General features: G+C 43.8%; 1 protein-coding gene and 1 long non-coding RNA gene across 5 annotated transcripts in view; one reads left to right on the plus strand and one right to left on the minus strand.

Moving 5' to 3' along the window:
* Positions 1-19602, minus strand: part of LOC146689276 (uncharacterized) — a 38284-nt gene extending 18682 nt beyond the window's left edge. The window contains exons 1-3 of the long non-coding RNA XR_014915888.1: positions 19435-19602; positions 18485-18617; positions 6465-6836 (exon numbers count right to left, since the gene is read on the minus strand). This is a non-coding gene — a long non-coding RNA (uncharacterized LOC146689276). The remainder of the gene's footprint in view (positions 1-6464; positions 6837-18484; positions 18618-19434) is intronic.
* Positions 1-22559, plus strand: part of lrp6 (low density lipoprotein receptor-related protein 6) — a 50267-nt gene that overhangs the window by 23224 nt on the left and 4484 nt on the right. Inside the window, exons 3-22 of one of the 4 annotated variants that reach the window (XM_085435994.1) lie at positions 3101-3298; positions 3379-3575; positions 4609-4743; positions 6427-6823; positions 7104-7275; positions 10752-10968; positions 11057-11346; positions 12593-12819; positions 12894-13078; positions 13206-13532; positions 13777-13979; positions 16020-16231; positions 17388-17578; positions 18216-18425; positions 18505-18630; positions 19425-19670; positions 19917-20027; positions 20384-20614; positions 20744-20880; positions 21285-21382. In XM_085435994.1, the coding sequence (XP_085292120.1) occupies positions 3101-3298; positions 3379-3575; positions 4609-4743; positions 6427-6823; positions 7104-7275; positions 10752-10968; positions 11057-11346; positions 12593-12819; positions 12894-13078; positions 13206-13532; positions 13777-13979; positions 16020-16231; positions 17388-17578; positions 18216-18425; positions 18505-18630; positions 19425-19670; positions 19917-20027; positions 20384-20614; positions 20744-20880; positions 21285-21382 (4110 nt within the window). The remainder of the gene's footprint in view (positions 1-3100; positions 3299-3378; positions 3576-4608; positions 4744-6426; positions 6824-7103; positions 7276-10751; positions 10969-11056; positions 11347-12592; positions 12820-12893; positions 13079-13205; positions 13533-13776; positions 13980-16019; positions 16232-17387; positions 17579-18215; positions 18426-18504; positions 18631-19424; positions 19671-19916; positions 20028-20383; positions 20615-20743; positions 20881-21284; positions 21383-22559) is intronic. The other 3 variants (XM_085435996.1, XM_085435995.1, XM_085435997.1) reach the window with 3 other exon arrangements.

Genomic DNA, 22559 nt, shown 5'->3' on the forward strand with positions numbered 1-22559 from the left:
GTATATCTTCGCAGTAGCGATTGACCGCAAAGTAAAGCTACCGGAAATGCACAACCCCACATCCGGTCTCAAACCAGGAAGTTAGCATTGTCTCGTGCACATAGTCAATTCATAGTTCCTCCATCAGATGATCTGTATTTCTAAGAAATGCAGAACTTTGACTTCCAGAGAATAAATGTGAACTTTCCAAGGAACTCTTATTCTCTTATTATATATCTCTCTCTTATAACTCTTATTTCAGTTTTGTGCTTTTACACCCCAGTCTGAAGCCCCTCAAAGAGGATTTGAAACCATCATCTCATCTTTAAACAAGTCAGACAGGCGGGTCCTTTTGTTTTTTGAAAAAAAAAAAGAAAAAAAGTTCGCATCGAAGAAAAGGGCGCAAGACGTCTGGGCTCCAGCTTTGGTGATATTCTTGAAACGCTTTACCTGGCAATGTTATTCTACCTGCATCCGTCTTTTATTTACAGTTTTTGGGCATTAAAGATTGACTTCCTTACAGTCTGAAGATGTTGCAGTTGTCTTTGCTACTCTGTAATGCTAAAAACTGTACCCTGCAGGAATTCAGTTCACAGCTGCTTGTAAGAAGCTTCAAAGAGGGACATTTTTAGTGTTTGTAATAAAGTTTCTCTGGTGAAGTGAAGTAGCGAGTGTTTCTGCAGTCGGGTTCATTGTGTTGCAGCAACACAGTCTTTGAGGAAAACTGGTTCTTCAAATCCACAGTGGAACGCAGAGCTGGACTCGGTTCAACCGGGATGATTAATGCATCAGGTACCAAACACAATGCAGCTCTTGTGGTGAGGGGATGTGTTGTGTGCTCGGCATTTCACTGCAGCTTTTCTCTCCCCTCTCTGCCTGGCCGGGGCCTCATTGTTCAGGGAGGGAAAAACACACCCTGAATGTTTCAGAGCTCTGAAGTCCTACCTGCTGCTTCTGCTGCTGCTGCTGCTCGTGCCGTCTCAGGACACAGCTCTTCATTTGAAGAGATACTGAAACCCTTCGGTGCCGGCCTGTCACAGCCAACGGCTCATCTGGCCGCTTTGCTTTGCTTTGTTCGCAGTGAAACCCAACCAGCTGCTGCGTTTAAAGGCTGCTGGGCAGGCTATCAGTTCAAGCTTTTGTCTTGTCTGAATGGGATTACGTGGAGAGGCCCAGCAGCTCCGTTTTTGGGTCAGTTTTTCATTCAGAAACATGAAGTTACAGGATGTGACGGTACTTTCCTTTTATGGCTCACCTGTGTGTCAGTTTACTCATCAGACTGACTCACAGTGAAAGTGTTATCCCAAATATCCAGTTAATTGATGGGAATTAATGTATAAGCCTTAAAGCTGAGGGTGAAAAATCAGCTAGGCTAGTGTGTGATCAGTGGGCTTCTTTTCATCTTTCAGTCAATTAAATCACATCAAAGTGTGAATATATGCACTGTAAGTACTGTACACTGTACTATACACAAGTCCATCACATAGAAATTGGTCAACAGGGTGTTGGAGGCAACCAGAGGTTCCAGGAATAAATATGAAGCCGCAAGAATAATCCCACTTTCCTTTCTTTCGGCTTTGTTCTAGCTTTTTCTTATCACAGCCCCTTTGCTATACGATCACTCACACCTACAATTTGTTTCCTGGAAAATTGAGCTTCTCACAAACTCAAAGTAACGTCTGAGTGAGCTTCCTCTGTGAAGACTTTCAGGATCCGGTTACAGTTTTCAAACTTCAGAGGTTCTAACTCCAGCTGTGAGTTTTCCATCAGCCTCTTTGGATCTGCTGATGTTCGATTTCAGTTTGGCCCTGAGTCTAGGGATAAAGGGGTCTGTTCTGCTCTCCATCCCTGCCTGGGCTGTGGGGGGAGGTGGTTTGAGATTGAGGTGTGGGATCTGGGTAGAGGAAAAAGAGGCTGTCCAGCTGTGATGGTAATTAAGGCAAACAAAGAGGAGAATTAGCTGCACAGCAGGAAGCCCGCCTTCCTCATAACACCTCCACATGTGTGCTTCATGTGAGGAAGACATGGTTTTTAGAGCTGTTGGACTCTGGGAGAGCACATTAAAACAGTTTTTCTTTCACAAAGCAGCCTGAAACCACAAAAAAACACTGATTATTCAAAAAAAGAAACCGTTTAATCAGGGTTTGATGGTATTGTTCGTGATTTAATCGGCTGTGGTAGAGTTCATCTGATCTCAATCTTCAGCCCAACATTGGTCATAGGTGAGTCGACCTGGACTAAACCTGACAAGCAGTAAAAACAGTGGAAAACTTTAACGATGACAACAGCTACCTAAAAATAACAGAGGACACAATCACACACTGCATTATATTATATTACCAGAAACTTTCTAAAAAGTAGTATATTTAGATTTGGTACATGGTGTCACCCCTGGGTATCCCTTTTTCATCATATTGAGGCTTTACGAAAGAGAGAGAGTGGAAAAAGTTCAGCTTATTTGGACTGATGAAGAATATTCTGTGTTTGTATGTCTGAGGCTGGAAATCAAATACCAGCCCCCTGCCTGCAAACTGTGGTTTCTACAGGCCTTCAGGCCTGCTGACAGAGATCACACATCCAAATGTTTCAGGGACATCCAGCATCCATCATTCTGTTTATGTGAGCTCCACTCCCAAGAGTCTGTGTTCACTCAGCCGCACTACCAGATATTTACAATAAAACCTCTGAAGGACGTATCCTCGGTGGTTTCTAGATAATAGCATTTATCTGCAGCTGAGATGTTCCTGTAGTTTATTTAGAAACCCTGCACAGATTAATAACAGATAACAGCCAGTAGTTTGCGCACAGCAGTGGAGAATGATGTAATGCAGGGAGGGAAGATGTTTAGGTTCTCTAAAATTTATATTGCCTGACCATCAGTCTCATTTCATGAAAATGATGGTTTAAAATGAAAAAGTCAAAACTTGTAGGTTATGTTGCTGTGTGTAAAAACCCATCTTTTACTGCACAGCTGAGAGCTGTGCTGGTTCTGCAGTAGTTTGTGGAAAACGATGAGGTGCATGTGTGAATTTCACTTGTCTCTCAATGTGTGGGCACGCTGTTTAGTGTGGAGTGATTAGTGTTTCGTGTCTTTGTGATGGTCGTTTTTCTGTGTCTTCAGCTTCATGTACTGGACTGATTGGGGCGAGATCCCAAAGATTGAGCGGGCGGGCATGGACGGGACAAATCGCTCCATGATCATCGATAAGGAGATCTACTGGCCCAACGGGTTGACGCTGGACTACAGCCAGCAGAAACTGTACTGGGCCGACGCCAAGCACAGCTTCATCCACCGCTCCAACCTGGACGGCTCCTTCAGGTATATGCAGCGCCACCTTTAGGGTTTTTGAAGCTGGGTGATGAGTTTTTTCAAAACCGTAACATGCTGTGTGTTTTCAGGGAGGTGGTGGTTAAAGGTGAGCTGCCTCACCCGTTTGCCCTCACTCTGTTTGAGGACACGCTCTTCTGGACTGACTGGACCACCCACTCCATCCACTCATGCAGAAAGCAGACAGGAGGTGGCCAGCGTGTTGTCCACTCCAACATCTTCTCTCCCATGGACATCCACGTCTTCAGCACCAAGAGACAACCCACCGGTGAGTCCAGACAGTTTCATCCCCTCCGACATGTTCACTGACTCACTCGGGTAAGAATCTGAGCTTTGAAAAGAACAAACCAGGCCTCTCTGCAGATGTTTAACAGCTGCATGTTTCCTCGGTCTTCACTTGTCCTCATCTGTGATCAGACAGTCCTCTTTCAGGCTGTGGAGAGCACAGAGCCCTTCAGGTGTTGAACAGAGGCACATCCTTCCAACCAGATGTGAGAATATCCAACATGTGGAGTCTGTGAAGCTCCAGCTGCAGCAAACCTCATCGGATTTATGCACAAATGTTTTTGTTGGCTCTCTGATAAAGAATCTGAAACACAGTCAGATTCCTCGTCTTGTGTATTTTTATACTTGGGGTTAAATTATTCACAGGAAAAAAAAAAAAAAAAGCTCTAGAAAATCCTTTAAAAACCCCAACGAGGTGTTGTGGTTTGTGCAAACAATAGCTTGGCCGTGTTAATTCAAGCCAAACAACAGCAAAGTTTCCTCACTGAGAACATGTGGCACTAATTAAAAAGCCAAGCACTGACAGATTTGGTATCACTGTACTGTGAAAATGCTGTTTAGATTTCTGTTTTGTTCCTAAAAAGTCCTTGATTTGTTGTTGAAAAGTGCACAGGAACCTTGTTAGAGTCATTAAAACTATTTTCAGTGAAGATGATCTTATTAAAACATAAAAAGATAATTTAAAACAAGCGAGGTCTCTATATGTCAATTTCTTGTTTGTTTGTTTTTTTTAAAAGTGGACTTTTACGTATTCAAAATGAAAAACACATTTTTACTTTTAAATGATTACAAATGCCAAACAATTGCTTGTGTTATGTCACTGTAGCGACATGCAGACCACCCAAACACACAGTTCTCTGCCTGATGTTTATCCTTTAGTGTCTGATGTAAGAGCTGTCATCTGGAACACATGAATGATTTCCTGAGGGTCGTGCTGAGGGTAAAGTGCAGTTTTGAGGCTGTAACTTGAAGGTAACTGGATTTTTTTTTTCTTGTTTTTTTTCCTTTCGTGGCAGCAGTGAATACTCCTTGCTCCCTGAACAATGGAGGATGCTCCCACCTCTGCCTCCTCTCACCTGTCAGGCCTTTCTATCGCTGTGCCTGCCCCACTGGGGTCCAACTGCTGGAGGACGGCAAGACCTGCAGAGACGGTAAGAACGCTCTCCGCCTTCATTGTCTGTCGGTTCCTGACGCAATCTGTCAATTTTTAGCCGTTGTTTTTCAGGGTTTTGTTTTTTTTGTTGTTGTTTGTTTCTTTGTTTGTCTTTTACCTGAAGCATTTTAGTCTGGGTTTAATAGTAAAGTCAAAAGTTGGACTTTGACTAATAATAAAACAAAAACTGCAGACAAACATAAGGACAAAGAAATTGTGCTAGAGCTCAGCTACCTTAGATTGCAAAGGTGTTCCTAATGAGGTGGTTGGTGTATATTTAGGTCTATATAATCCAGAGAGTCAGATTAAACTCGCAAAATGTGCATTTTGGCTTCAGAAACACTCGAATGGAAACCGAAAAAGAGTCCAAATATTTCCTGAGGTGCGTCAGTGAGCAACGTCGATGCATGCAGATTATCTTTTATTTTCACCCAGAAAAAAGGGAAAAAGCACAAAATGCGAGCTTGTATAACTGTTTACAAGGATCCAGGCCGAGCACGCAGATTGGATTCATTAGTGTGTTTGAGCTTTTTGTTCCTGCTTGAAGAGAAGCCGGCAGATTTTCTGGTGCCAAACCTCATTAGCTTTTCCTCTAATTTAAAAACTCCTGATAATGTGCTCGCTCCCACTCTCCACCTCCTCCTCCTTCTCTTCTTCATCGTAGTCATGTACAAGCAGAAGGTGGTGCTGGGCTGACCTGTTGTTGCTATGGTAATCCGCCTCCATGAGCGGGGCCGGCCGTTTGAACTGCAGCCCGACGTTTCCCCGCCCTCTGCCTCCTTTTATTTACATTTTCGGGTTCAGTAACCCTCGCCTGTAGAGCAATGGGAGTTTTGAAGGCGGGGAGGCCTTTGTGAGAGACGGGATCACATGATTCCCCTGCAGACAATGCCCCCTTTCACTGCTGGGGTTTAACCATTTCAGCCAAGGGGGGTGAGCTGAAGGGTCGATGTTTGTTACTTCTCTGAATGTTAAAGAAATGAAGTCAGGTGTTATATCAGGACTGCGAGTAAAAGTCCTTCACACAGAGCCCCAGGGTTCATTTCTGCTGTGCATGTTTTTAATTAGCTGTGTGCTAACAGAAAGAAAATCTTCACCAGGTGGATTCAGACCTGCAGTAATTCCCCTTCAGGGTTTACACTGCTCTTTATATGTAAGATATCAAAACCTTCAAATATCTTTTACATTTCTTTTAACTTTAAAGAAGGCAGACATAATGGTCTCAAACAAGGCTAAAGATTTTCACTGGACAGTTTTTACATTTCAGTTTTACTCAAGACCAAAATGATCACACTTAGTTTTAGTTCTCTGCAGTATTCGAGGTCTAAACTTGGTCCAGAGTGGATAAATTTTGTATGGGTCATATTTTCAGCTGTGGGCGGATTACCAAACGGCTTCATACTTGTTGAAAGCTGAGATGGAAAAATGGTTCAGGCTGCCACTGTAATGTGTTATTATTACGACACCATAGATGGTCTATAAAATTATCAGTAAGTATGTTGATAATTGCTGATCTCAATTTTTATGAATACTGTACTAGCCTAGGTGAAACTCTAATGCTGTGATATCTTCATTACTTTGAATCGGCATCTTTTTAAAGGTGATGCAGTAATGTAATTGTAAAAAAAACTTTGAGTGATGATGTTCTGACCCTGTTTCTAACCTATGTGTTCCTCCTCAGGTGCGACGGAGATGCTGCTGCTCGCCCGGCGAACTGACCTGAGGCGAATCTCTCTTGACATGCCAGACTTCACTGACATCATCCTGCAGGTGGACAACATCCGTCACGCCATTGCCATCGATTATGACCCGGTGGAGGGATACGTCTACTGGACCGATGACGATGTGAAGGCCATCCGCCGCTCCCTTCTGGATGGCAGTGACGCTCAGTTCGTGGTCACATCTCAAGTGGACCACCCTGACGGCATCGCCGTCGACTGGATCGCTCGGAACCTCTACTGGACCGACACTGGGACTGACCGCATCGAGGTGACCCGGCTCAATGGTACCATGCGCAAGATCCTGATCTCCGAGGACCTGGATGAGCCCAGAGCCATCGTTCTAGACCCCGTGGCTGGGTGAGTCTAACATCTGGAAGAAAATAAAGGAGAGAGTTTTGTGATCTGAATAAAGGCACAAAATATTTATAAGCATATGTCAGGATTTTAAAAATTCTCAGATGAGGCTTCAATCAAAGATTTCAAAGATCTGAATCTCATATTTGGAGTTATTGCAAACAAAACTTCAGAGTTTAATTCTGTGAAATCATTTTAAAACGTTCTTTGTAGAAGTTCAGGTGTTTGACTCCTTTAAACCAACAAGGTCAGGTTAAAGTTTTTTTCCCCTCCTGTTTTTCAGGTACATGTACTGGACCGACTGGGGTGATGTGCCGAAGATCGAGCGGGCCGACCTCGATGGGATGGAGAGAGTGGTGATGGTGAACACGTCTTTGGGTTGGCCCAACGGCCTCGCACTCGACTACGAAGAACGCAAAATCTACTGGGGAGACGCCAAGACGGACAAGATCGAGGTTTGTGTTTGAGCTCCAGATTTTACTTTGATGCTCAGAATTCTTTAGTCTTGGTGTCCTGATGGTTCTCTGATCTGCTATTCTTAAAAGTCAACCTTTATGATTTCAATCTTTTGTCAATTTTAAACAGGGTGGTGGGAACAGTTTTCACACAGGTTCTTTTAGTTTTTGTCAGCACAGAGCTTCAAGTCTTCTTATAGGGCCACTCGAAACACCACCAGCTGTCCTGTATGTAAAATAATCTGTGTTGGAGGCAGGCATGTCAAGCAAATATGTGAAAGACAAGGATATTGACTATGGACTGTTAGATCAATCCAGCCTTGTAGTTAGCAGTGCTTTTGTTCTGTTGGTTAATCTTAGCTGGTAAACAGCTGTTAGGTACATTACTGCTTTCTGTTGGTGGTAATGGTGCTTTACATGCAGGCACAGGTAAAACATGAGGAACATGGACTTCAGGTTAAACAGTTGAATAAATATTTCAGTTATTGTGAAATTATGATTCCTGTTTGTGATGTTGTAGATCTGAACATAAAATGACAGTGAAGTCGTTCTTCTCCTGACTCAACACTCATTTTGGGCTGTTTTTTGGGTTTTGTTTGAAGCATCATTATAAATTTATAGAAATTAAAAATTTCAGTAATTTCAACCTGTCAAAAAAAAAATCTAACTTCAGATTCTGCCATTAAGCCAGATTTTTGGTAATAGCCCAATATTCAAACCACCACAGCTGAACTGAACATGAAATCACCCTAAACTTGTGACGGTGAGCGACTCGTTCAAGGAACAGTACAAGCAAATATATAACGTTCAGAATAACGTTCACTGATTGCCCTTTTAAATAATCTGGTGCTGACGTTATTTTCTACTAAAAATATTCAGAGCATAAAAAAAGCACTAGACTCTAGTGCTTTTTTTTATGCTCTGAATGTTTTTCATTGTTCACTCTAGTGACTAGAGTGAACAATGAACATTAAAATGGTTTACAGTTTTATTTTCAAATGGCCTCCTGAAGGTTTGCTGATGTTTTATTGTTTTGTTTTTTTTCCTGTGAGAGGAAATGTTGCAACTGGACGGTCTCTTCAGCTCTCTGTTCGTCGCAGAGCTGTGAAACTTTGTGCTCATGGCAGCTGTGCTCGGTGTTGACCGTCCAGCTGGGTCTGAAAGTAAAAGTCTGATCTCTTTCTCTCTGCGGTTTGCATCCTCACGCCATGCTGTCATGTTTGTAGCTGATTTTATATCTCTGGTTTTCATCTGACCCCACCTGAACCCCTTCTTAAACCCCCCCCCCTCAGAGATCATGTTGATGCCTGGCAGTGCCCCGGCAGAGGGGCCTCTGCCCCCCTCCCCCCCGGGTTTCTCCGAGGACCCAGTTTTTGCGGTGAGATCCCACATCTGGTTCCGATTGCGGCCTGCGCTCCAGCTGCGGTCGGCTCTGTTTAGAATAGACCCAGAATCTGAAACCGTCGCCGCGCTGCGGTCTCAACTCCCAAACCAGCGGAGACCTTTTGGCTGAGGCCGTCGGGCTGAGGATGGAAACTTCGTCTTATATTTATACACCACGTTCCTCCGAGGCCCAGTGTGTGGAGATGTTTTTGAAAGATGGCAGCCGGCCACGCAGGGGCTGTTCTGGGAGCAGCGAATCGCATTGCTCCACGCTGCACTGATAGGTGGAAGGACGCTATACAGATTACAGGCCTCACTGTTTTTTCTTTTCTGCAAATTCCTCACATATTTGTCTCTGTTGACACTTTGAGCCTCCCTGCATGTTTCAGAAATGATCTTATCGAGGTGAACTCCTCTTCATGTGTTCGCCTGTTTCACCAACACTGCTGCAGTTAAAAAAAAGAATTGCCTTTAAAAATGAGTCTTGGGTTCGATGTTTTGTTTTTCTTCCTCTCACTTTACTCTTTGTGCTTTGGTCTGCTGGCTCATGAAAATGTAAAGCTTTTATTTTTCATGGTTTAATTACACAAAGAACTTTTAACAGTGTATATAAGAGAATACAGGAAAAACTGCATTAAACTGCACGTACAGCTCAGAAGTTTAATGATATTAAAAAAACAATAACTGGGTTAAGTTAAATTTTCTCTGATAAAATATTTAGCTGAAGGATAAACACTTGAAACAGCTAAGTTATGAGTATGCAGGTTGAATTGGTGATTTAAAAGAGAAACAATTAGAAACAGTCGAACATAAATATTTAACTAATAGTAGCATATAGTTGGCTTTTGAATGTTAAACGTGCTGGATAAAAAGTTTAATTTATCTAATTTAACAAATGACTAGCTTAAAGTAAGCTAGTCAGGAGCTAAAGACAAGTGGCTTAGTGTATATCTTTTTATTTTCAAATAGCTGTACAGCACTTTGTTTGAAAGCACTTTATAAATAAAGTTATTATTATTGTTATTATTAAAAAGTTAAAAATATTTATGTATACATGAACAGATGAATCATTAAAGTCACAGATGGTTGAAATGTTAAGCTAAAAGTAATAAAGTCGTTTAGGTTGTTGGCTAAGTGTAATTAATGGTTAAATGAGCGGTGTTGAGGGTCCACATGGTTTCTGCAGTGACTCAGTCCTTATGCATCATGTTTGGTGGTGCTGATGGAGGTGTGTTGGAGCTCCTCTGATGGTGCGTCAGTGTGTGGAGGCTGTAACGTCAATTCAGTCTTTGTTTTAATCGATTGCAGCTTCATGTGTGAGTTTTTCTGTGCTTGTGTCCCGTGGAGTGGGTCTTTACAGCACTCTGTCCTGGTATTTGTCGAAGTGAGATGTCAAATTTTGTGTGAGAGCAGAAGAAGAAGAAGAGGAGGAAATGTGGCACCCATATGCTGCTGTTGTTTGTTTGCTCCGGCTGTTGCTTCTAATTAGTGGCTCTGCGATGTGCTGCCAGGACGCCTGAGCCCTTATGAGCATGCTCTGTATCCACAGTGAGTCTGCCCAACCCCCCATCTGTGCAGCACTGGCTAGAGGAAATGTTCTGTGATGGGACCTGGTCTGTTCTCTGCTCATCCCTTTGTTTTACAGGAACTTGGCGACTGCATGGACTTTCAGTTTATAGTTTGATGCTGGTTTAAACATACTGGAAATGCGGCAACCTGCATTGGAAGCAGGTTTATAAACTCTTCCTGCTGGTGTCAGCACTTTTAATACAGCAAACATCAAACTCTTATTCAAACCATAACAATTAATTTTTTTAATTTTATCCCCATTTTTCTTCCTCCTTTTTATCTTCTCCTTATTTTGTTTATATCTTCATTTTATTCTTTACTCTTTCTTATCTTCTGATTTGGAGGTTGGCTTCCTCTTTTTATTCTCACTTCTTCCTCTTTGTCTTTATGTACTTATTCCATTTTTCCACTTATTGGCTTTGTTTTCATACTCTTCCTTTATATTTCCTCTTTATTATGCTTTTCCTCTTCCCCTGATGTCTTCCTTCTCCTTCAGACTATAATTTCTTACCTTGTGTTTTCAGGTGATGAACATGGATGGGACGGGGCGACGGGTGCTGGTGGAGGACAAGCTTCCTCACATCTTTGGCTTCACCCTGCTTGGAGACTACATCTATTGGACAGACTGGCAGCGGCGCAGCATCGAGTGCGTGCACAAACGCACCGCAGTGAGAGAATTCATCATCGACCAGCTACCCGACCTCATGGGCCTCAAGGCCACGAATGTACATGAAGCTTTTGGTGAGTCCAGCTGATGATGGTCTGGTCTGCAGCAAATAAACCTCCCCATTTTCTCCCCAGATGCTAACTTTCTGCTTCACATGCTCAGGTACGAACCCGTGTGCGGATGATAATGGCGGCTGCAGTCACCTCTGTCTGTACAAGCCTCAGGGCGTGCAATGTGGCTGTCCCATCGGCCTGGAGCTTATTGCCGACATGAAGACCTGCATCGTCCCCGAGGCCTTCCTGCTCTTCTCTCGTCACACAGACATCCGCCGGATCTCCCTGGAGACCAACAGCAACAATGTTGCCATCCCGCTCACTGGTGTCAAGGAGGCTTCAGCACTCGACTTTGACGTCACCGACAATCGCATCTACTGGACCGACATCACTCTGAAGGTGGGACTCATTTTCACATACTTGTTTTTAGTCGTTCTCAGTTTTTTTTTTTTTTTTTTTTTTCTTTTTTTTTTTCTTTCTTCCTCACGTCGTCTGAATCTTTTCTTCTGTTAGTTTTTTTTCTTCTTTCTCTCTAACACTTCCTGGTGTGAGCAGAACCTTGGTTGTGAACTAGGGGTGGGTTTCAAAAATAAATTTTAGCGTGAATAAAGCTCTATCGATTCATTAAATCCTGAATCATTTTCTAAATATAAATGTATTTGCCAGAAACGCGAGAATTTGAGGTTAAAGCTCACAAAACGATTTCAACAACCACCAAACAGCTAAAACGGCAAATGAGAGCAGGTAAACGAATTCCACACAAAGATGTAAACAAAAAGCTCGGACCCTGCGCATCAGAATGTGTGAGATGTCGGCTTTCTCACCTGACGGCATGTACATGGACACGCCATCGGTGCAAAAAAAGACAGCTCACTGATTCTGAAGCTGCAGGTTTTGTCATTCTCCAACCAAAATTCACTGAACCAGCAGCAAAAGAAGATCAAAACTACACTTCACATTTGATGAACATTGTCATAAATTCCCTCTTACTTTTGCTGTTTTGCTTCCATCATGATAAAATCACACTTCCTGGGCAGTTCTCTCTAATTGTACTTCAAGAAGTGTTTCCCATCTCAAACCACTGTTTTCTGTATTATTTGCTTGCTTATTACGCACTAGTCTACCGTTGTTTACAGTGCTGTCGGTCACTTCTTTGTTTTGTTTTGTTTTCCAAAAATGACCTCCAACAAAAAAGCCTCATTTCTGCTTTTTAATACCAAAGAAATTAAAACTAAAATTCTGCCAAACTGCAAAACGCTTGGCTGGTTCTCTTAATAAAACCTCTGTAACTTTGCTCTGCTTCAGTAGCATCAGGTAATGTCCATATGTTGATTCTTGCTTTTCTTCAGTTTTTGATCTACAGCAGAATATTTTTAAGGTTATCTGCTATAAAAAGCCAGGCCAGGAAAATCTCCTTCATGATTTTCTGTGTTTTATCCTCATTTACTTTGACACAAAGGCATCTGCTGTGATGCTCACACCTCTGATGAAGTCTCTCAAGTCTCAGTACTGATAAATGATGATATTTCTGACTGTCTGAGTCAAAATCAAATCAAATCAATTCTAGAAATCAGTGAGGATACCCAGGCCTATTGTGAACTGCTGTTGTTTATCCAGTCTTTACTTTGACCTTTGACCTGTGCAGACCATCAGCCGGGCCTTCATGAACGGCAGCGCTCTGGAGCACGTGGTGGAATTTGGTCTGGATTATCCGGAGGGGATGGCGGTGGACTGGCTGGGAAAGAACCTGTACTGGGCTGACACTGGCACGAACCGCATTGAGGTAGCCAAACTGGACGGGCAGCACCGGCAGGTTCTGGTCTGGAAGGATCTGGACAGTCCCCGAGCTCTGGCTCTGGATCCGGCCGAAGGGTGAGAACCGCATGAAGCGGTCTGCAGGTCATGATGGTGGGTGTGGTTTGTGCTGACCTGTCTCCTCTCTGCAGGTACATGTACTGGACAGAGTGGGGGGGGAAGCCAAAGATCGACCGAGCGGCCATGGACGGGACAGGACGGATCACGCTGGTGGCCGATGTGGGGCGAGCCAATGGACTCACCATCGACTACGCAGAGCGCCGCCTGTACTGGACCGACCTGGACACAACGTTGATCGAGTCCTCCAACATGCTGGGTAATCTCTCAACCTCATAACTGCCAACCTAACCATTCAGCTCATGTTAGAGTAGCAGAGCGCACTTCGTGTTGTGTGACATAAACGATAGAAAGCATCAAAGTTTTTACTTCTTCGTCCCCTTTAGGTCTCGACCGTGAGGTGATTGCCGACGACCTCCCTCACCCGTTCGGTCTCACCCAGTATCAAGACTACATCTATTGGACAGACTGGAGCCAGCGCAGCATTGAGCGTGCCAACAAGACCAGCGGGCAGAACCGCACTGTCATCCAAGGTCACCTGGATTACGTCATGGACATCCTGGTGTTTCACTCGTCCAGACAGGGCGGCTGGAACGCCTGTGCCTCCACCAACGGTCACTGCTCCCACCTCTGCCTTGCTGTCCCTGTCAGCAGCTTCGTCTGCGGCTGCCCCGCCCACTTCTCCCTCAACTATGACAACAAGACCTGCAGCGGTGAGAAGACGCTTACACCCCTGCATGTATACAAACATCATGCAGAGTTATTTTGACACCTAGATTGAGAGAGAAATAAAATAACTGAAACGGCAAGCGTCATCTTTGACTTCTGTATGGTGGCCTTTATGGGACATCTCAGACTCAGCTGAAGTTTGAGCTTGATAGCTTGAGTTATCTTTGTTTACTGTTTCTGCCCCACAGAAGCTCTAAGAATTCTGTCTGACGTGTTTCTGTCTTTCAGCTCCCACATCCTTCCTGCTCTTCAGCCAGAAGACAGCGATCAACCGCATGGTGATTGATGAGCAGCAGAGCCCTGACATCATCCTGCCCATCCACAACCTGAGGAACGTCCGCGCCATCGACTACGACCCACTGGACAAGCAGCTGTACTGGATCGACTCCAAGCAAAATGTCATCCGCCGTGCTCAGGAGGACGGGAACCAGGTACTGCATCCATTAGAAAAACTGGAACCACTGCCGGTCCCTGGGGAGAAAATCCAGATTCTGGTGGTTTTAGTTAACAGTCAGATCAAAACTGCCAGAGGAACTGAAAGTGTTTTTGGACAGTTGGAGAGTCTGTTTCTATAAGAAACTTAAATTTGTCTCCTACATTCACATGAAAGAGATTCAAATATAGGTGTGTTGCTAATGTTGAGTAACCACTACCATAAGTTCGCTACAAATACTCCAATCACCGCACACACACATGAATCCGGTCTTTAAGTGACGGGGTATGAACCCTGCTTCTGGGTCCAAACTGCTGTTTATTAAGGCTGTTTTGTTTTTAACATGTTTTAATGTTTTGTATGTTGTTCTATTTAATCTAAACAAGCCCCTAAAAAGAAAAAAGAAAAAAAAGTCAGTGATCACTGTGTACCACTACTCATTTTAAAGCACAGTTTTTAAAACCTTATGATATAGCTACAGCCCAGCCCGTGCAGCAGTATATTAATGACTAACCTCATATTGTGGATGGATTATCTCAGTAGTTCTCCTGACTGAAGTTTGGTCCGTTTACAGCATCCTGCCATGCGATTACATTTGTCTCTAACCATCGGGAACTCTCACGTTAACTTTTATCGAGTGGAAAAAGGTTCATCCTCCAGCTTCACTATGTTTATGTTATGCTAACATAGCTGTGTCACTAGCCACCAGGTAGCACATCATTATATACCAGCTAGCTCAACTTTAGTAACGTCACTACTGTTTAGTTTTCTGGCTTCAATTATGTTGGAAGTGATAGCAGAGCTGTACATTTTGATTTTTTCACAAAACTCTGTCAGAACATGCTATATCATGTTTAGGTGGAAACTAGCGAGCCAACTCCCTGCTAACTTCTAACTCTGTTAAATTTGATAAATTCTGTTTTCATGGATGCCTGGATTTTACACTTAATTGTTACCCCTGGTAGAGCAGCACACTGATCCTTTTATCAAAGAAGAAAGAATTTAATCAGTTTGTAACTCTCAGTGATGCTGCAGTGTTCGTTTGACTTCAGGACCTGAAGCGGAGTTTGGATGTCAGACTTAAGGACCGGATAACCGGTGCCATAAAAGAAAACGACGGGCTCACTGGATATAAAATAAGGTCCCGTCTGAGCCCCATGAGCATTTTTCACTGCAATAATTGTAGTAAATGTGCAGAAGTCAATTTGACCTTCATACTGTTTTAAGCGCTGTTTCAGACCCAGAAAAGTCAAGATTTATTTCCTTTTAATATTATCAGTTTAATTTTAACATTTACGATTCATAACCTGATGAGTTCACCACATTTAAACAGAAATGGAGACAGTTTACATCCACTACGAGAAACAAGCTAACGACTAAATCTGGCTTTTGTTAAGCATTATTTTTTTGTATAATCAGCTCTGAGCATCATGGGATATATTGTAGTTTCAGTAAACTGCAACAGTTTAATGTCTTGACATTTTTCATGAATCTTCAACTTTGAACGTAAACAGAGAGATGAGACAGAAACCTTAAACCTGCAGTTTTCTCAGGGGGAGTTCAAGTCATTCCTAAATAAACATCGCAAACGACCTTAGTGACAGCATCTATAGAGAGGAGAGGGCCATGTGTGAGCACGTGCAAACGATATGTCGCCACTTTGATGTCGTTCTTGATGGAGGGTGTTGGTGTGCTGGTGTCATTTTGGACATTTTGTGCGTAAGTCTGTCCCGTATTCAGTAAGTGAAAATAAAATGAACAATAAAAGGTGAATCAAATGGACCATTATGGCAAGGCTGGGATGGTCAATTTGGTAAAGTAAATCCGTTGGGCATCTTTCTTTGCCTTTAGACAATAATTCTGATGGCAAAAGAGCCAAACGGGACAGGCAAAAAAAAAAAAAAAAAAAAAGACATAAAACAAATAAATATGTAAAAAAAAAAAGGACATTTTGTGCGTGTGGGCAGTAAAAACAACCTTCATTTGTCTCTTACAGATTAAACATTTCAAACTGCCCGTTTCTGGTTTGTTTTTCCAGAGCATGACAGTGGTGTCGGGCTCTCTGGGCGGACACAGTCAGGGTCTGCAGCTGTACGATCTCAGCATCGACATCTACAGCCGCTTCATCTACTGGACCAGCGAGGTCACCAACGTCATCAACGTCACCCGCATCGATGGCAGTAGAGTCGGTGTGGTGCTGCGGGAGGAGCACGACAAGCCGCGGGCCATTGTCGTCAACCCGGAGAGAGGGTCAGTACCACTGAGGCCTCACGCCAGTAATCGCCATCATTACATCATCATCATCATCATCATCAGGGCACTTTTTTCAGGCCAGTCAAAAATGACAAAACAAAAACAAATGTAAATGCACATCCCTGTCAGCATGGCCACATAGGCTCAAAAACACAACGTAATAAATATTATTAAATCCTTTACAAATAACAGTATATTCATATATGAATATAAGTGACGATAAATACATTTTTTGTTCAAATGAGAGACTATGAGATGAGATAGCCTTTATTTGTCAGTTGCAGGTCTTTTGCCCACAACCGAGATGACAGACCATACAATACACAAACATCACATTGGGGAGACAGGTCAGGCTAGGTAGCGAGGAAAAAAACATCGAAATGTGTAACACAAAAGGATAATACAGGAATGAAATCTTTTAGATTTCTTCAGATTCTTGTGTTTTTTGTTGTGTATGAGTTGAATCTTTGTTTCTGGAAAGCATCAGGTTGCGGTGAGATGGACCTGTGGTGTAGGTTTAACACAGAAGTATAAATCAAACCCTGAACGTTTGTCTCTGGATCAAATATTATGATGTTATCATCTTGCCTAGCAACCACCTAACAACAGACAAAAACACCCAGTATTTGTAGCATGGGCATGTAATGGTAATAAACTGGAACAAATACTGTGGGGTACTTCATCTTCCTTGTTTACACCATCCCAGGCTGAAAAAAATCGTTATGGAAACTGAAATCTGTTCAGGATTCAACATTAAACAGCTGAGAAACACTTGAATGATAAACATTAACATGATTCCTGGTTGTAAATCAGCTCATTCATCCTCCTGTGTTTCTGTAGTTAATCTGATTTAGATCCAGAAAATGTCACCTGACCCACCTGCAGGTCGTCTGTATGGCGGTGTGTGTGTGTGTGTGCACTCTGCCTTTAATCACTCTCTAATTTGTCCTCCATGTTTGTTCTGTCGGGCTGCTGCAGTTCACTGGCTCTGACTCGCTCGCTCGCTCTGAGCCATAATTGTAGGTTAGTTTCAGGCCTTGTGGTCGAGAGATGAAGTCTGCAGATGTTCTGGTTAACTTCAGAGCAGCGAGAGGGAGAACGTGTACAAACCTCCAGTCTTTGTCCTCACAGCCCGTACATTATGTCCCCACAGGTACATGTACTTCACCAATCTAATGGAGCGCTCCGCAAAGATCGAGCGGGCGGCGCTGGACGGTACAGAGCGTGAGGTGCTCTTCTTCAGCGGCCTGATGAAGCCCGTTGCTTTGGCCATCGATAACGAGGTGGGGAAGCTGTTTTGGGTCGACTCAGACCTGCGGCGCATCGAGAGCAGTGACCTCTCGGGTGAGTTGGGGCCGTCGGGTCCACTTCAGTGTCACCTGTCCAAATATTTTACTGTTTACTGCAGCTTGACCAGAGGCTCAGAGTTCGTCTTAAAAACTGAGTTTGGTGTTTTTCAGCTTTGAAGATATTAAAGGAATTTATTTAAAACTGGAGTTCATCCTGCTGCACATTCAAATCAAATCTGTTCCTGTGGATTCTGAACCTAATGCTCAGCAGTACGAACCTAAACAGGAAATAAACAAACCTCCATGAATGTCAGAAATCAGCGGAGGTGGGGGTTGGTGTGGAGACCGGCATTCCTGTGATTCTCCGGCGCCGGCCGGCAGGAATGTAAACTGTTCAGTTCCTCAAATGTTTCCTCCTAAAGGAAACTCGGCCCTGCAGATTTTAGCTGCAGGAGGCCATGAATCCTTTTTCTCTTGTGAATTTTGTGCCTCTGGGACTCCGCCTCGATGAGCAGATTTTCAGGCTGTTGACCTCGGTGTATCGCTCTCCATCCTCCCACCTCCCCTCTGCCTCACCCCTCAGTTTCTCTCCCGTTTCTTTGCTCCTGAAGTTTTTGCCCTACAACCTTGTTCTTTTTTTTTTTTCTTTTTTTCTTTTTTTTCTTTCCCGGCACTTTTTTGAAATGATTTAGGAGCCAATCGCATCGTGATTGCGGACTCGAACATCCTGCAGCCCGTGGGCCTGACTGTTTTCGGGAACCACTTGTACTGGATCGACAAACAGCAGCAGATGATCGAACGCATCGACAAGACGACGAGGGAGGGACGGACCAAGATCCAGGCCCGCATCGCCTACTTAAGTGACATCCACGCAGTCCACGAGCTCGACATGAGGGAGTACAGTGAGTCCGCTTTACATGCACGATTTAACAGATCAAACTCAAACTGAAACCGCGCTCACCTGAGCTCTGCGATTTCCAGGTAAACATCCTTGTACGTGGGAGAACGGCGGCTGCTCTCACATCTGCATCGTGAAAGGAGATGGGACGACGCGCTGCTCATGTCCTGTTCACCTGGTGCTGCTGCCCGACGAGCTTTCATGTGGAGGTGAAGCATAAAATCATCAGCATTAATAAAGATTGCTCAAAGATTTGAGCAACCCTCCTCTCAGTAAAATAAAATAGATAGATAAGGGCTATTTGAGATAACGATATATATCGGATAGGAAAATGTCTATCATTTCAAATTAGCCTATTGTTTATTTTGTGGTGACACAAAATAAACTGTTTACGGCAATATTTTTTCATCATTTTGATGGTCACTGTAGAATTAATTTCTTAAAGTTCTCTCTTTCTCTTATATTTAATATAACCACACTACGGACGGACAAGCGACTGTTTTTGTGCGTTGTCGTTAGCAACAGCGACGATAAATGCACTGCGTGGCTCCGCTGTCCGCATGTTTATTTTCCACATAAACCTTTCACAATAAAGCTGTAGATCCTGTTGAGGTTTTTCAAAATAAACCGAATCACGTGAAAGAGTACGCAGAGTGTTTACAGACGAGAAGCACGTCATGTGCTAAAAAGTAAACATAAGAACAGGTTTTCCCCCGCAGCACGCCGTGTAATAAATACTCACAAAGAAAATTGCAGCTGTTTGAGCTTATGTAACACTCAACTCCAGGTGCACGACGCCCAGCTGAAAACACTTCACGCAAGTCGAGTTGCCCGAGAGTCACAGAATTTTAATAAATGTCTTATATCGGGATATGAAATTTTGGTCATATCGCACAGCCCTGATGTAGATATTGATAGATATGTGATATAGATATATATTCATATATTTGAATACAGTTTCAACGTTAATATAAGGTTTGACCAGTGTCTGCGTCGTCCTCAGAGCCGCCCACCTGTTCGCCGGAGCAGTTCTCCTGCACGTCGGGCGAGGTGGACTGCATCCCACAGGCCTGGCGCTGTGATGGTTATGCCGAGTGCGACGACGGCAGCGATGAGGAGGACTGTCCGGTCTGCTCCGACTCAGAGTTCCAGTGCGATAGCCGGCAGTGCATCGAACTGAGCCTTCGCTGCAATGGAGAGATCAACTGCCAGGACAAATCTGACGAGAACAAGTGTGAAGGTGAGCCGGGTAAGACAGAATCTTTGAGGCGGGATCGCCGCAAAGTAAAACTTTAATTCCTCAGCGATTTAATTTTCAAAGCTTGTGTGTGTGTGTACCTGTGAGAGTGTACAACATTTGTTTGATAATTTCTAAACGCTTCACTCCTGAAATAAAAGTCAAAGGAGCCACAGTGTTTAAATATCAGTGGCCCGACCACAAACGGCAGCTGTAACAAGTCTGTTGAGCGTCTTTTGCCTAAATGTTTGTCTGCAGTTCGGTGTCCCGCCGATCAGTTCACCTGCTTCAACGGCCAGTGTATTGGGAAGCACAAGAAGTGCGACCACAACATGGACTGCATGGACAACTCAGACGAGACGGGCTGCTGTGAGTCTGCAAACACAAACATCCAAAACATCCGAACAGTTTGATCCGGTTTATCTTTTTTAATCTGATCACTTGTGTTCTGACCTGCGGGAACATCTTAGCTGTGGTGCTTCTGTCAGACTTCAAATCACTGAAACAGAAAAACGTCTAACAGTTATGAATAAATACGTACATGTACTACACCAAGAGTTAGGGTACACACATACCCACACAGGTTTACTGTACACCAAGAGTTAGTGTGTGTGTGTGACACCAAAGCTGAATCAGTTCTTTGTCTCCATCTTATATTAGTAAAATAATAACTAGAACTTATATTTCCATAGAAAATAAAAATAAAAAATCTTCTGTGATTTCAGATCCAACTGAGGAGCCACCGCCGCCTCCTCACAACACCATCGGCTCCATCGTGGCCGTGGTCATGGCATTGTTTGTGGTGGGCGCCATCTACTTTGTGTGTCAGAGGGTCCTCTGTCCTCAGATGAAGGACGACGGCGAAACGGTCACCAACGACTTCGTGGTTCACGGGCCGTCGTCTGTGCCACTGGGATACGTGCCGCATCCGAGCTCACTGTCCAGCTCGCTGCCAGGTGATGATGTCATCCTGGGTCACACATGGCAAATTTTCCCAGCTGCTCTTCTCAAACTGACCAAAAATCTGAAATTCATGTTTTATTTAATAAATAGCTGCTGATTTTTGTGTATAAACCCATCGACAGGTATGTCCAGGGGGAAGTCTGTGATTGGCTCCCTCAGTATCATGGGTGGGAGCAGCGGCCCGCCCTATGATCGCGCTCACGTCACCGGGGCTTCATCCAGCAGCTCATCCAGCACAAAGGGAACGTACTTCCCACCGGTGAGAGACAAACACACGCTTACTCTCCCCACTTCCTTCTATAAGACTCTACCTGCTGTCCTTAGCTGGATCCATTGATTGATTGGAAACGTGACTGTGCTGTAAATTAGCCTAAACTAGCAAACGCTGCCCCCCACTATTTGTCTGAGGAACAACTCTTTGTTTTAGGTTTTGTTAAAGAATGAAACAGTGAAGTTATTAACAGTTATTTGTTTATTTTTTTTTGTTTTCGGTTTGAGCTGAATGTAGATTTGGATTCATGCTGATTTAAAAAGCAGCTAACATTACAGTGTCTGAGTTATTTGAGCTTTCTCTTTTTAACACTGCACGTTAAGCCTCTCTCCTTGTGGACTCTCTGGTCCTGGGTCAAATTGGTAAATTTCTCTTATTTTTTTGGTTCGCAGATCCTGAACCCTCCTCCGTCTCCTGCCACGGTCCGCTCCCAATACACAGTGGAGTTCGGCTACTCCTCCAACAGCCCCTCCACGCACAGATCCTACAGGTCTGTATGCTTCTGTCTGTCAGGAACTTCCAAACAGCGTCTGCTGCAGTGAATTCCTGAAATCCCTGAAGTGCTCTGGTTGTGTATTCAGAGGATTCCAGAGTAATGGAGCTGGTTTGGAAATGTAATCAGAATTCCTGCCACACATGTGAATGTTTACCCCTCGGAGATGCCTTCAGGGACCCTCGGCCTTTTTTTTTTTTTTTTTTTTTGTGTGTCAATTTTTTCACGTGAGACCGAGTGTGTGTTAATATAGGAGGACATTTAGATTCTTGTGGAAAGAAGCTGCGTCTGCTACTTTTTCAGAGTCAGACATCTTCAAGTTAAGAATTCATATAAAGTAAAGAGGCATTAATGACTTCATGGAGCTTTCTCCCCAGTAGAATGCTTGCATAGCATAAACCTTTGAGGACATGGGGCGATCGTGGCTCAAGAGTTGGGAGTTCGCCTTGTAATCAGAAGGTTGCTGGTTCGAGCCCCGGCTTGGACAGTCTCGTTGTTGTGTCCTTGGGCAAGACACTTCACCCGTTGCCTACTGGTGGTGGTCAGAGGGCCCGGTGGCGCCAGTGTCCGGCAGCCTCGCCTCTGTCAGTGCGCCCCAGGGTGGCTGTGGCTACAATGTAGCTGCCATCACCAGTGTGTGAATGTGTGTGTGAATGGGTGGATGACTGGATATGTAAAGCACTTTGGGGTCCTTAGGGACTAGTAAAGCGCTATATAAATACAGGCCATTTACCATTTTAAATCTATTTTTGTTTTTCTCTAATTCACACAGGCTCAGCTATATGTGTACACCCCTCCCAAATATTTGGTTCAGGTGCAAATTTTAACATTTAATCAGGTGCGTTTGGTGGCCATTAACAAGCATTTGGCATAATTCTGGCTGATATTCAGCAACAATTCTTGGTAGATTGGTTGGTTTCCAGGCCCGTCTTTTAAGCACAGTACACAAAAGGTGGAGGTGTTGGCCTCCTTCATGATTTCCAGAACTGCCGCTATGCTTGACCGTTGGTCCAATGTTCTTCACTCCTTCAAACACACCTTGTCATTGTGGCCCAACAGCTCAGTCTGCGTCTTGTCTCTGAAGTTCCGTCCTTCTTGAATGCCTCATGGGGGCATTTGACTCTTTCTCCACAAGTTGGAGCTGTTGCTCTGCTTTTCAAGCATGCAAAACACA

This window comes from Copadichromis virginalis, linkage group LG17 (genome assembly GCF_057382275.1).
Source record: "Copadichromis virginalis isolate Kocher_CV1m ecotype Utaka linkage group LG17, C_Virginalis_male_GT1.1, whole genome shotgun sequence".
In the NCBI taxonomy this organism is placed as follows: Eukaryota; Metazoa; Chordata; class Actinopteri; order Cichliformes; family Cichlidae; genus Copadichromis; species Copadichromis virginalis.